Genomic DNA, 14919 nt, shown 5'->3' on the forward strand with positions numbered 1-14919 from the left:
AGTTGCAAAATATTTACAACCTCTTTATGTTATTATGATTTTTTTCTTCTGTTTGAGGAAAGCAGAAAGAATGTGGTGGTGGAAAGAATGGTGAGGCGTGTGCTGGGAGTCCAATCATGGAGCTCCTCTCTGGTCTGTCCTGGGGAAGAGAACAGCTCCAAAAGATAAACAGGTTTCCATGGAAGACAGAGCATCTCTGGACAGGACAACGTGACACACAGAGAAGTCACAATGCTGAGGGATGCAGTAGAAAAGGTGATCAAGTCTAGGCGGTCCGTGATGAGCTATTCAACAGAGACAGAAGGGGTGACACTGAGCACAAAGCAGAGCTGGGCTGGAGACACCTGGGGGTCGTCAGGTGCTCCAATAACCACAGGGCTTCTCTGTACTTCCTGTGAGGTAGGGGTACCACCAGCCTAGGACTGCAGCTCACCAGCCTGAACTGCAACTCAACGCCCCAGTCAAGGTGGGGATGAGTGGGCAAAAGTAAAGCACATCTTATCACATATAAAGGTTTATGATAAGTTATAAAACACTGAAACATAAGAAAATTTCAATTGGCTTCTTGAAGTAGGTGAGCCCTGAGGCAAAGCTTGGATGCCCTGTTGGATACGGATGGAGAAAGAGGAGGAATAGTATGTCTCAGGACGGGGGAAAGAAAGAAAGACAGGAGACAGCAGACCCGGCTATCTGGCTAGAGCTGAGTTCACGCAAGAGAGGCCTTGACCAAGCTTCTAACTCAAGTCCACATCGAGAGATAGTATCACTGGTCTCCCCAGTAGAGAAAGTATTCTGGAACATTTGAATAAACTTTCAACAATTCCTTAGTAATATTTAATATTAATAATTTAATAATATAAAATTATGTTTAATACTTAATATTTTAATAATGATTAAGAGTACCTCCCCCACAAAGCTATAATTCTTATACATAGAAGATGCACACACACACTCACAAAAAGGCATTCATACCCACATAGAGACACATGCATGTCCTCACACATACACCTAGACACATCACACACAATCACACAGACACATTCACATACAGTCACACAGACTCATTCACATACAGACATACTTGGACACAGTGTCACACTGGCACACCATCGCACACAAGCACTCACAAACACACAGGACACATTCGTACGCAGGCTCACAGATATACTGAACACACACATACTCACTTCATACTGAAATATAGAACAGGTTCCCTCCTTACCTGGGCTTCAAGTATGTTAACTTTTTCTTTCAGATCTTCAATTCTTTTATCTTGTTCTTTTAAATTATTTTTTAAGCCTTCCATCTAAGATTTAAGAAACACAAATGCAAAAATCTTGTCAGGCAACAGAGAATAGTTCCTTAAGTCAGAAATTGTACAGGTTTCTGTGGTCAAGTAATGTTTATCAAATCAACAAAATTAAATCCCAAGCATTAGCGGACTCAGCAGGCTACAGAAAATAACAGGACAAATTGGCACCTGGGGACGAGAGCACACAGACAGTGCAATTAAACACTTTAATCTTTAGAAAACCTGTTTAAACCAAACTCAGCAGGAGTGCATCCTGTGGAACAACACTGGTCCTTGTTCTGTGTCTCAGCCACCTAACATTTTCATCCTGCACAGGCAGAGGCCAGGGGACATGATGCAAGGCCGTGGTCTGGCATGGGGAAGCTCCCTGCGGCAGAGATCTGGTCAACCAGCAGCATATTAAGGTGAGCCCACTTTGCTTCGGAAGAAAAGCATCTGTTAAGAGGCAACATGGAACTGGGGCGTGTGGGGTGATATCCAGGACGGTGCCAGAAGAGAAGAAACACGTGGATTCCAAGGCTAGCTCTATCATTTAACTACTGTGGGCCTCAGTTTTCTCATCTGTAAAATGAGGACATGGGATGCCCCCTCTGTCCTCCCTGACTCGCAAGTGCTATGACTCAATTCTCTGGCTGTTTGGAGAGGTCCTACCGCAGCAAGCATGAATGTTACATTTATGTCAAGAAGGCATTTGAGTCATTTAGAAGGACTCCTTTTAGAAACAAATATGAGGTAGTTTAAAAAAAAAACGAATGGATGAAGTTCTGGTTTTAAGTCTAAAGCAGATTCCCAAACCAGATCAATACAAATCTTGATGTAAACTGTATGAGTATGCAATTCACCATCCATCTGGCTGCCATCACGATGACCTCTTCTCTTTCACCTGCCAAGATGTTCCCAGCGAGGTAGGGCCAGGTTACAGCCCTGTGCTAACACACCCTCTACGTAAATTAACCACTTATGAGGTTATGAAAACAGAGCATTTCTTCTTCAAGAAAGGGCTGAATCTCCTAATCTACAAAATCTGCTAAAGAACAGCGTGCGTTATCTAGCTCAGAACACTTAAAAAAAAAACACCAAAACATCTAAAGAGCAAACACAATTTCCCACATATCTTCGTTGAGAACATCACAGGTGTCGGCATAGAGACAAAAGAGGACACTGAAAACAGAGCCTTGTCACGTGGGGATAAAAAGGAAATGTCAATGGGGAGAAGAATCTCAGTGCTCGTAGAGTCCAGGCAAGCCACACGTATTTGGTCTCCTCACTGGAAACACACTAGCTACCGCAGAAACACACTTGATTAATCTGACCTCCTGGATGACACTGCGCAGGCTCTGGTGCTGGGAGTGAATCACAGACTGCAGATGAGAGATCTGCTCCTGGAGGAGGGAAATCTCCTTTTGAAGATCCTGGCAACTGGAAATGCAAAGGAAAAAAAGAGAGAAAGGTTTGCTAAAGCATTATACAGCTATTTTTACAGCTGTGCTACCAGGATCTCCTCACTGACTCTACTGCTGGGCAACATGTAGGTAAGATGCCCAGGGTCCCTTATGCCAAACAAGACACACTGAAGATAAACAGTCATGAAGCATGCTCTGATTAGCTCAGACATGAACTTGAATGAGAGGATCGATTCATGTCCAAAGCTCCTCTCTGGCCACCTGTGACTCCCTCCCTCCAGCAGGTAGTTGAGTCAAGTTGCATCGAACCAGGTGAAGCACTTATATATCTAATCTGTCTCACCTAAGAGCATCCACAGACCTAGCGTCCATCAGAGCACACACATATGGGATAGTAGCGTTAGAACATGGGGCCAGGAATGGAGACTTAACACACATATCAGAAACCAACTTCCAAGGATACAGGGGTTAGTATAGGTTGTGAATTGCCTGTTTTGTCTTTTTTTTTTTTTTTGGCTTCCTATTTTCGTTAATTCTACTACATGTAAATAAGGCAAGGAAAGAAAAATTAAATTCCAGCTAATATTTTGAGTCCACATGAACCATGGTGAAGAAAGATGAGTGAAGTTTGAATTTAGATTATTCATCCTTTCCCAAAGCTCCATTTAAGTAACTGGTATTGATTACATGCCTTTTGACTATTTCTCTTCTTGCCAATGTTATTAGAGTTTGAGGCAAAATGCCTGAGACAAGACCCCTAAACTTGGGAGCATTGTAATTTTGGAGTCACATAACCTTTCTAAGCCTCAGTATAACAGGTATAACAATCCCTACCTTTACAGCATTGCAAGATTATACTGTACACTTAAAGAGATAAAGTGAATGTGCTTTCTGAAAACGAGCGTTTTATAAAGTAATATATTATTTTAGCTTATTAAGGTTTCACAATTAGTAGCCAACATCCAATTCAATCGCAATTCTGATTTTCACAGTCTCTACAAACATTACAAAGGTCATAGAAATTCATGTGACACTACGGCGGAACTTGTTCTCATTTTTTTAAAAAGAGTCTCCATTTTGTTTTACATCATGTACTAAAACATTGCTTCTCAAACTTAATATGCATTGGAGGATCTTGTTAAATTGTCAGGGATCTTGTTAAGATGCATATTCTAATCCGATAGCCTGGGGAAGGGCTTGAGAGTCTGCATTTCCAACATGCTCCCAGGTGTTCCAGTGATTTTGCTGGTCCGTGAGCCAGGCTTTGAGTGCTTTGAGTAGCACAGCACTAATCCACTACAGTTGTCTCAATAATGTTTAATATACAGTAAAGTCACTCAAAGCCGAGTAACTTTCAGGCAATTTGCAATATTTAAGACAGTCTTGATTTTTTTCCCTTGTTCAGTTTTGTATGAGAGAGCTCTAAAAAGAGTTTGTTTTACTGTAGAAAAAATTAATTTCTATAAAACTATAGAAATGTTTGCACAAGTACAAATGATGTATAATGATAGCCATTATTATTTATTTATCCTATGGAATGAAATAATTTATATTATAAAATACTGTATAATTACACAATGTATGTCACAAAATATACGTGAAATGTAGTTCATTATACAATTTATATCAAAGATGATGTTACAGAATATTATAAAAGGATGGTCTTTTCAACAAATGATATTGTGACAACTGGATACTCATAGGAAAAAATGAAAAAGAAAATTAATCCTAACCTCACTTCCTCAAAAAAATAAATTCCATGTAGATAAAACTGGAGACCCAAAAAACTTTCAAAAGATAATACAGAAGAACATCTTCATGAATTTGGAATAGAGAAAGATTGTTCAAATAAAACTTAGAACAGTATTACCTGCAAAGTAAAAGATAAGTTTGACTAGACAAAAATTTTAAACTTCTAGTCATCAAATCAGAGTGAGTAGGATAGCCTCAAAATCTCGGTAACATAAATGACTAACAAAGGCATTGTATCCAGAATATATAAGGAACATCTACAGATCAATGGAACAGGAACTCAGCATAAAAATTAGAAAGTGACTCAAAAAGGCATTTCACAAAAACAGATGAGTCGTGGACATAAGGATCAAAGTGACACGGAGGCAAACGGAAATCTGGCCCACAGCTGGTGCTAACATTCAAAATTGCTCAAGAGAGAAGGGAAAAAAAGAGAAAAGAAAAGGAGGAAAGAGGAGCCAGACTCAGGACTTTCCTGGGGAGTAATGAGAAGGAACTCGGGATGCTTTGCGGAGCCAGGTCGGCTTTGAAAATTCATAAAATATGAAAATACTGTATGTTATTAAAGGTGAGTATTCAAAATGGTCTCATCGTGTCTTATGATGACCCAGAACTCGGGGACTGAAAAGAAAAATAGTCTTTAGAAGGATGGGAGTGGGTAGATATGTTCTCCAAAATAGAAAACTCAGGAAATTTCCCCAGGTATTTCATGAGAATATTACCATCAACCTCACCGTAAATAAATAAAAATCTGAAACAGGTCTTAAGATGGAAGAAAAGTATTTCTGGAAGCACTCTGGAGAGCGTAGGGGTTTCAGACTTATGTGCATTATACACTGGAACAGTGATTTAAGGAAGTTGCAAAAAAAAAATCTCTTAGGTTTGTTCAACAAACAGAAAACCTAGTCATCCATTTAAGGTCTTTGAATGTGAGAATATCGCCAAATAAGCTGCATTTGAGCTCCCTTTAATCTCTGTTATTTATCTTTCAGCTGAAGCACTCAGTCTTAATGTACTAAAGCAAAACAGTAAGAAGAACCATAATGAAGGCCAGGCCTAGGAAAGGAGGCCAAACGTCTGTATCTAGGATTTATGCTCTGCTTCCCAATGCCTCAATATAAATACAAAGTCAATGTTGAAATTAAAATAGAATTGAAAACTGCTGCTTCCAGAAAGACATAGAAGATGTGTTTTCCCCTATTCTTCCTGTTAAGTCAACCCAAAACCTGAACATTATACATCAACAAACACAAGAAGACTCTGAGAGGTGGAAAGAAGAAGGAACACTAGCTTGGGACCTTGGGATCCAGGGAACAACACAATGGTGACCTCCCTGGGTTTTCTTCTTGCTTTATAGATGCTAGGCTTGGAGCTAAGTCCACAGCCTAGAAACGGCAATGGGAGCATAGAAAAAGCCCAAACAAAAAGAGAGGAAAACCCTGGCTCCACCCTTTTGAGAAAGGGAACTGAAGATGCTCTCTCAAATCACTACGGATGGAGAGTGAACCGAGTACCATTTCTGGTCTTCTTCATGTTAGATTCCCTAGTGTTCAAGAGAGGAAGTCAATCTTATCTTTAACTTGCAGAAATGTGAAAACAAATGGTTTGTCTTTAGTAACACAGGATAACGGTAGAATGAGTACTAGGCAAGAAGCACATCCTCAATCTCTCTGCTGGCCGATGTCTGCGAAAGACTTGGTCAAAGGAAATCAAGGTCATGGAGGACTGTCTCTCCATCCAATGGTCAGGATACTTTAAAATCTATTTTGGGGTTAACGTCCACCACCCGAGGTAGCATTATTGAGTCCTGCCACACTGCCCTCTGCTGCTCGCTGTTCAAATGGCTTTGATTGAATTGTTCTTTGGAGGCGTGGTAACCTTTTTAAGAGTATTTTCTGAGGTACAGCTTCTGTGTTTACTATAATGATTTTGTTGAAGACATCGTTCATGGTACTTTTTATGAATATATCCTGGAAATTTTTCTTTCTGGCCTTACAGATACATTAAAAAGAACTGGACGTTTCCTAAAGAACTGGTTGGGTTTAGTCATTTGGACATTGTGAATCACAAAACTAATCATAGTTTTCTCGTTGGGTTGGCTGCTAGAAAATTTAAAATTGAGTCAGTGGTCCACTGTGAGCACGTGTATACATTTTGTGGGGCAACATCATTATATTACCTGTTCTTGCATCTCCTTGGCCTTCTCATCTAATCTATTTCCGGTTAAAGGATTATGTTACTTTTATGTAGTTTTTGTAAATGATCTTACATTTTCTTAGAACTCAGGGTACATAAATACATAATTGCAAAGGGTATGAGAACATGAGGATGGCCATATTTGCACAACCCCAGAACATAACCCTTTTAAGTCTTTATAAATTGTACTTATTATCAGGGATTAATGCATTATGCTGTTTATAGGAATGAAAATTCCAGAAGAAATAAAAAGAGCTAGATATTGAGAGACAAAATGAATGCAATAAAAGTGGCAACTGAAACTATGCTGCATGTACCAGATGCTGCTACTTCTGGGCACACTACTCATAGCATTGGGCATATGAATAACCCCATATGGAATTCCCACTTGAGAGAGAAGATAGTGAGATTGGTGGCATCCTGGAGCTTCTTTGAAGCTATGAAAAAATCATACTAGAATCTACAGGGACTCAGGTTTCCTGCTATTTAGGATTTGATGTTTCTTTGGACCTTTATGGTGGCCAGTGGAAGAGAGGGAAACTGACAATCACAACCATAAGAATAGGAGGAGCCAGGTCCTTACCTTTCCCAGGCCAGACCAAGGTGAAAGAATAAACAAGACGTAGGTATAGCTCTGTTCACATTTCAACCAGAACTCAGGAATATGTATTACTATTGCCAGTCAAAATCTTCCCCATTGTCGTTTTCAGTGGTAGCACTAAATGGGCGGGGCATGGGGGTGTTTAAGACAGCCCTCAAAACTACCAAAGATAGATGTAAGTAACAACAGTATGCTTCGACATGCAACCACATCTTCAAGATACCCTGTTTCTTCCTCTAAGGAATGTACCATCCCTAAGCAGCTTCTACAGGTATGTTGAAGCCAACACACTACTTGTCTTTACAAAGCCCAAATGTGTTCCCCAAGGGATAACTCTAAAATGGGCCTGTGTGTTTGTCTGTGACATCACAGGGCAGAGAGAAAAGTTGGAAAATTGCCTTCTGCTCGGAGCCACACAGGGGACTGAGGAAACCAGTCAGAGAAAAGGTCTCTGGAGTTTCAAGAAATAAGAGAAAAAAAGTCAAGTCTCCTCTATAGAAGAACAAGCACAGGCTTTGCTACGGCAATACTAGAGCCCAAACTCCCAGCCCTACAACTTCTGGAAAGCAGAGTGATCTTGACAGGTCATGTAACCAATTAGAAGCTCTTTTTCCTCCCTGAAAGGTCCATGGGAAGATCAAATTAAATAAGGTCCCTCAGGTTACTTTATAAACCGAAAGGCACTATGGATGTGTCAGTTAGTAGTGATGGTAGTAGAAATATGGAGTCAACCTTGTTTTTAAAAAAGATGACTTCTGCCAAACCTTTTTACTCCCGTTAACAGTAATTGTGAGTTTCTGCCGTATAACAAAGTGTATCAGCTATACATATACATACACACCATTGTAAAGCAATTATACTCCAATAAAGATGTTTAAAAAAAAAAAGTAATTGTGAGGAGTAGCTTAATATAATGGTACATACATATCCATGTGCAAGAAGAAACTCTTTTTCTTCTGAATTATAAAAGCTTAAAAGTTATCACCCTCAGAGATGCTTTCTAATATTAGAAATGCCAAGTTACAACATATTGAATCTTTTTATCTCTTTATCAAAATTGTAGAATGAAACTCACTGCAATTCAAGAAAGTCATGGCACCTATCAAACTATCTATGTTTAAGGGAAATTAAATCACCCATAGCCCCCTGCTCAGGGAAGAAGCCCTAGGCTATTCTTTGAGTAAGGGGAGGCCACCCACAAGGATGGGAGGGGACGCCTGCCAAAGGCTATTGGTTGGATGTCAATGCAGGGGTTGGTCAAGATGATCTATCTGTCCAATACAGGAAGTAATATTAGGCCAGTCAGACTCTTTCCTCTGGAATCTGAAAGGAGAATACAGAGAATACAAACCAGCTGGTGAAAAACGGTGGGAAAAGGTAATGAATCATCCAGGACGAACAAGAAAAGAGTGAAACTGCATAAACACGCATCACTAAGTGGGATCAGCAAAATAATCTGGTTTTTCAAATCACATTAGGTGCTAAAGGGTTGTCCTCCTGTCTTCCCATGAGTACATCTTCTTTATGGCCATATCTATTCAGTCTTCACCTAACAGAAATCCTATTTATGGTAGCTTAACCAAGTCTCTGTTGTTTTAACTAAAGGAATCTGACTCATACTGATTTCATTTTCTTGTCACTTAGCAAAGGGAATACCTCTACGCACGGCTCAAAATAACAAGTAAAATAAATATTTGTGACACCTGCAATTTATGAAAACTGCACAAGCCAGGATGTTCAAACACCTTTCTGGAAACACAGAAGCTCCATTTCCCTCAAGATATTTCTAAAACCTCCTCAAGAGCTTTTTGAGAATTCTTTATCCTGACTGCTCATATATAATAGAAATGAAAGAATAGCTCAGTTTGGTTTTTAAAGTCATTACATTTTTGGCTCAAAGACTGACAAAACCTCTATTATCAATAAAAAATCATGTTTTAAAGAATAAATCAAACTCATTGTCTGGACTCTTAATGGAAGGCACAGTGTACCAGCTGTAGTTCTGCTGCATGGAAAAGCTCTCTTTAGGGAAAAAAAAAAAAAGAGGTAAGCCAAAAATTTACTTAGAGTTAAATTATGAGTATATACAAGTAATTCCAAAAACTTATGGATATTTTCCCTAATATTTCCTTTATTCTCTACAGAGAGTACAGTGCTATGAAACTCAGAAATCCACCTTCTGGGGCTATATGCGTGTTCACAGGGAAGCGTATGAGGAAATTAATATCAGTGGTATCCCAGTGTGTTTCAAATATGTAGGTACAATTGCCAGGGTCAGCCCAGTTCTGGACTTTGGCTTATGAGGTCCAATGATGAGAAAGAGAGATAATGGGAAAGGAAAAGGAGATAGGAAAAAATCAAAAGACCAAGAGAAAGTGATGTCTGAGCAGATGTTATTGAATAAATGAGAATAAGAATGTGTACATTTTGAGATTCATAATAGTGCCTAGATCAAGAGGTCTAGATGGATAAACTAAGATCTTGAAATAGATTTGACTTTGGATGTTATATCAGAATATATAATGATTGTGCTAGGCTTAGAATTAAAAGAAAAGAAAGGAAAGGAAAAGAAAAGAAAAAGTTCCGGAGATTTCATATGATATGAGTTATTCTATGACATTCCAGAGAATTTTTCTAACAGCAGCCAAGTAGTCAAGCCATTCGATACCCATCAACCCATAAATCCATCCCTACCCCAGCACACAAGGACCAGGACTGCTTGTGAATTACGAATATTTGTAAGTAAGTCCCAAGAACTAAGGATGCTTTTCACAGCATTTCCTTCATTCTCTACGAAGTTGGGAGCACGACAAAACTATCTTACGATTCCACTTGCGGGCTAGCTAATTTAAGGCCGGCTGTAGCGGAGATCCATTAACAAAATCAGAAGCATCGGGGGAAGGGAGACCTCAACAGCATCCTCTTCAGCACCAAGGGTAAACAGGGAGCGGACAGGCTCATTCACTCTTCAAAAGGATTAACGAGCCACCACACACATAGACACACACCAGTTTCCCTGTACCCCCAGTGACCTCTGCCCCATCCAGATTCCCCAGTGGGTAGGGAGGGAGAGGCACACGGCTGTTAATGCTAAGAAATCTCCCTTCCTCCTGCACGTTCAGGCTTCCTTTTCCTTGGGGGATAGTTGCCTTCTATCCACTGGTCAGTGGACCTGAAGAGAGGAAAGATATCGGGGACTGCTTTTACGTAGGAGATCTGCAAACCTTTTAGCATAGGCAGCGTTGGATTTGAGATGCAGCAGCTTGTTTTCCAAAGACAGTTTTTTTTCTAGCAGTGTCCTCTTTTCCTAGGAGAAAATAAAATACAATTTTTGCTCATTTCTTTTCCTTTATTTCTCTCTCTCTCTCCCTTTCTCTCTCTCGTTCTCTTTCTCTCTATGTGCGTGTGTATTCAGCAAGGAATTCTTGCAAACTGTTCGCAAAAGATGCTTCTTGTAATACTAGAAATATGTTTTGAGCTAAAGAGCTCATTTCATACGGAGCTGTTACAACCCACCCCAGTGAAGTCCGGGGCAGGCATTCTCCAGCATGGTTTACAAGTGTAACAGGGAAGAGCCAGGTCTGACTACATGTTGAATCTGTTTCTTTTACTTTAACCTTTGCTTTCCACTGCTTTTGTTCACTAAAAGGATACCATCTATACATAACGGCCTGCCTCGGGGAACCCTGCCCCTCTGTCTGAATGTTAAACCAAACTGCCTTTGATCAGGGAAACATCCAGACCCTGTTCCAGCCATGGATGGCTGCAAAAAAGAAGAAATTAACACATCCCCTCCCCGAGGCTGGCCATTCCAGGTGATATTTGCAAAACTTACGCCTTTTTACTTTACTTCCTCATCTCCCCCTCTGTGCTATAAAAGAAACTGGCATCCAAACCCCGATAAGATGGTTATTTTGAGACTTTAGTCCGCTGTCTTCTCCGTCTGCCGGCTTTCCAAATAAAGTCGTGTTCCTTGCCTCAACACCTCGTTTCCGATTTATTAGCCTGTCGTGCGGCGAGCAGAGCGGTTTTGGACTCGGTAGCGTAAGCCGCTCAAGGACAGATCAAGACTAGTTGTCTTCACTAACCACGTTTTTCTGGAGAGCTTTGCTTTGGCCCCTCCCCCAGTCCATTGCTCAGTCAAACTTCTCTTCTGTCTCTCCATCCCGCCCTAAATGCTAACTGCCTGCCCATCTCTCTCTAGACACTGGCTCTCCCATCATTCCACCTGCTTCTCCTCCGGTAATCTTGAGTTGTTGGTATCCAAGGATATTATTGCACTTGTCTTGATACCTACCTGCTTACATGGCATCTGTCCGAGGTAGAAAAGTAGTAAATGTATATTTAGTGAAAGATCAAAGTCATAAGTGATAAAGTCACTTCCTAATTAGGATATAACAGAAATGTTGACATTGTGAAAGAATCCCTAAAGAGGTCTCTGATTGTCACCATTAAACCAAACTCTCTATATCCAACAGGAAAATAGATGAGTCCATGAAAAACCAAGCTGGGAGGATTGTGTTCTTTTTTATATCTGATGGAAATAGATGTTTTGACAGTATTTACAATGCTGTTTAAAATCATTCCTTCTGTAGTATTTATATGGGTAAAAGACAAGACAGTGCCATTAGAGCAAAAATCTTAGAATGTCTTTGGACATGGACAGAACTGGTTCTGAAACTTGGTGACTGTGTTAAGTTTTGCCAAGGTTTTAACCCTTCTAGACCTTATCACTGTTAAGAAAAATTAACCAAAACTTGTAAATCAAAATATATAATTTTAATGTCATATTGGGTCATTGTTTAATAACCTGACACAAGGATTTTTTTAATTCTCTTGGAGAATTTCTTTGCGTGTGACTTTATTATTTGATTAGAGCCCTGACTTTGTGAAGTTGCATGTTAATTTGTAGGTTTCTGCCTGGTAGAAAAGGTAATCCCAAAGGTTATGGTTTATTGCCTTAAAGAATATTAACTACCTTTGTATCTAACCTAGTAATCCTATTCTACATTCCTTTTCTCAAAATGCATGCAAATAGCCAATTTCAAAAAATATTTTATTTAAACCAGCTTTACAATCTTACTGGTTCCCTCAGTAATTAATGAGTTGACTAAAACATCTGACGTGTATTCATTCTATATTTGTTTGAGTCATGTTTTTGACTTTTTGAACATCCCTAAGATGGGGATAATACTATCTATATTGAAATGTTGGGATGATTGGAGATGTATGTGAAAGGTCTACATGCTTCTCTGAAACATATTAGGACCTCAATATATAATAATTTGAAGGTGCCAAATACTTCATATCTTATGTGCTCTGTTATTTTTAAAATTTATACTTTTTCAAAAATTTCCTGTAGCATTCTTGTCCATATATTAGATACTGTTCTGGTGTAGCCTTAGTTGATCTGAGGGATCAAGATACTCTTTGCAAGCTTATTATGACACTTGGGTCATCAAAGAAACACATCACTGATAATATATTTTGAATTTATAGGAGGAAAAATGGTGTTTAACAAACATTCTTTCTAACGGACTTACTCTCAATTCATGAATCTTTATCACCAGGGTTCAAGGAGACCAGACAGCTGGACAAATAAATGTTCTGCCTTGGTCAAGCCTCCAGTATTTAGCTTGGACTCTTTTTTTAATTTAATTTTTATTTTATATTGGAGTATAGTTGATTTACAATGTTGTGTTAGTTTCAGGTGTACAGCAAAGTGGTTCATTTATACATACATGTATATCCGTTCTTTTTCATGTTCTTTCCTATATAGGTTATTACAGAATATGGAGTAGAGTTCCCTGTGCTATACAGTAGGTCCTTGTAGCTTGGACTCTTAATGCTGCCTCTCTGACAACACGGAAAATCACACTACATCAGCTAGCACTTCTCAGGGACAGTGTCTTCTGGGAAGGGAAAGGCGTTCACAGCACCACCCAGTGGGCAATCCACTCTTGCCAAAACCACACCTCTGAAGAGTGTAAGAGTCCCCGCACCTTATTGATCAAGGTGGAGTGGACACCAACTTAAATCACTGCCATATGTTAACATCTAAATGATTTAGGAACCAATGGCATCCCTTTTATCCCACATCAGAGAAGATGTGGGCATAATGGAAAGGATTGTGAACTGCTAAGTGGAGGACGGTGGAATAGTCCCTCATTCACACTGTCCTCGTTTATAAAATGATGAGGAGGAATTAGGTGGTCTCAAAAGAGCCTTTGAGCTCTAAAATGCTAATAGAGCTAAATCAATGACACTGGAAAGCAAATATGATGCAACAGAAGTGCGCTGCCAGCCAAAGGGACATATGCCGTATTAAAATGCTCTTACTGGGCGGTTTTGCTGGCTTATCGCTGTGTTTATGGAATTCATTCTCACTGCATTCCTGATTAAAGTGGGACAGATGGTGAAGGTTTTAAGTAATGCGTTCATTACCAGACCTCATACCACTAATGGCTATTTACTGGAGCAGTGGCTCGTGCGAGTAGAAAATGAATCCTTCTCCAGGGGGTGCCCACCACCAGGGCAGTATTTATCAACCTTTGTTGTGGATGTTTATTTTTAATTTTCATTTCCTTTTTGAACTCATGGCCTTTTCTTATTAATACAAAGGTCTCAGTACCCCCTCCTCTCATTCCGATACACACTTCCCTCCTGAGAAACCCTTCATCACAGCCTTTATTCTCAGTATCTCCTTAGACCAAGATGTTACCAAGCTTTGCTTCTTATAGTTTTATTTATTTGTGTGATCATTTTACAAAAGTAATGTATCTTTAAACTAAATATGTTTAAAAAATAAAGATAAAACTCCTGCACATTTTCCTTCCACTGCAACCCCACCTACCTCCACCTCCCAGAGATTCCAAAAGACTCCACTCTAGGAAGTCACTGAACTAGAATGTTCTGGAAGGTTCCTGCATGGCCTTGCTGAACGATGGGCATTCTGTCCACTTACTATGTCACAGAGCTCCTAGAGACAGCTCTCCATTATGGGTCAATATCAAGACAAATGCTAGGCCATCCCTTCTCAAAAATGTCTGCCAGTCTCTAAGCCACTTAACCTTATTCTGGGGTCCATCCCTACCTTCAGTTGGATGTCAGCTTCCCTAAGGACCCCTGGGAGAATGAATGAAAGGAGATCTGGGCAGTTCCTTGAGTCTCACACAACCCAGATATATTACATTGCAATCTCCACAAAGAGACTGTATCTGGTTCATTCACAAATAGATATCTAGCTTGGAGCTCTGCCTGGTAGGCGGTAGGAGCTCAAATATTTGTTGAATAAATAGTCCAGTGACTATACCCCGGAAGTCTGAGATGAACTCACATCCAGTACAGATTTCCTGGGGTTTCTAGAAGATAGAAATTACATTACACTATTTTTTTTGTTAACTTTCAGGGACTGACAGCTGACCAGTAAACATGACCCAGTGTTACTGGGTTTGAGGTGATGGCAAATCTACATTTAAATGTCAAGGTGGTTAATCAAGTACTTTGATTAAACAACCCCATTTGCATTCCAGAATTGTCTTCCTTTCCGAAATGCAAACGTTCCTTGTGCTGTCTTAGTTTGCTAAACTATTTATTACAGGATAAATATTCTAACATTGTAAAGTATTCATCCAAATGTTACAGTTTGTCCAAAA

The 14919-nt window shown here is 39.7% G+C and overlaps 1 protein-coding gene across 3 annotated transcripts in view; it reads right to left on the reverse strand.

Moving 5' to 3' along the window:
* The window catches only part of CCDC68 (coiled-coil domain containing 68), a 49281-nt gene that overhangs the window by 10503 nt on the left and 23859 nt on the right, over positions 1 to 14919 (reverse strand). For all 3 annotated transcript variants that reach the window (XM_027118564.1, XM_027118565.1, XM_027118566.1), the window contains exons 7-9: positions 10489 to 10571; positions 2626 to 2731; positions 1223 to 1306 (exon numbers count right to left, since the gene is read on the reverse strand). In XM_027118564.1, coding sequence (XP_026974365.1) covers positions 1223 to 1306; positions 2626 to 2731; positions 10489 to 10571 — 273 coding nt within the window. The remainder of the gene's footprint in view (positions 1 to 1222; positions 1307 to 2625; positions 2732 to 10488; positions 10572 to 14919) is intronic.

Source organism: Aethalodelphis obliquidens, unplaced genomic scaffold (assembly GCF_003676395.1).
Source record: "Aethalodelphis obliquidens isolate GAN/ISIS:26980383/991018 unplaced genomic scaffold, ASM367639v1 scaffold19, whole genome shotgun sequence".
NCBI lineage: Eukaryota > Metazoa > Chordata > Mammalia > Artiodactyla > Delphinidae > Aethalodelphis > Aethalodelphis obliquidens.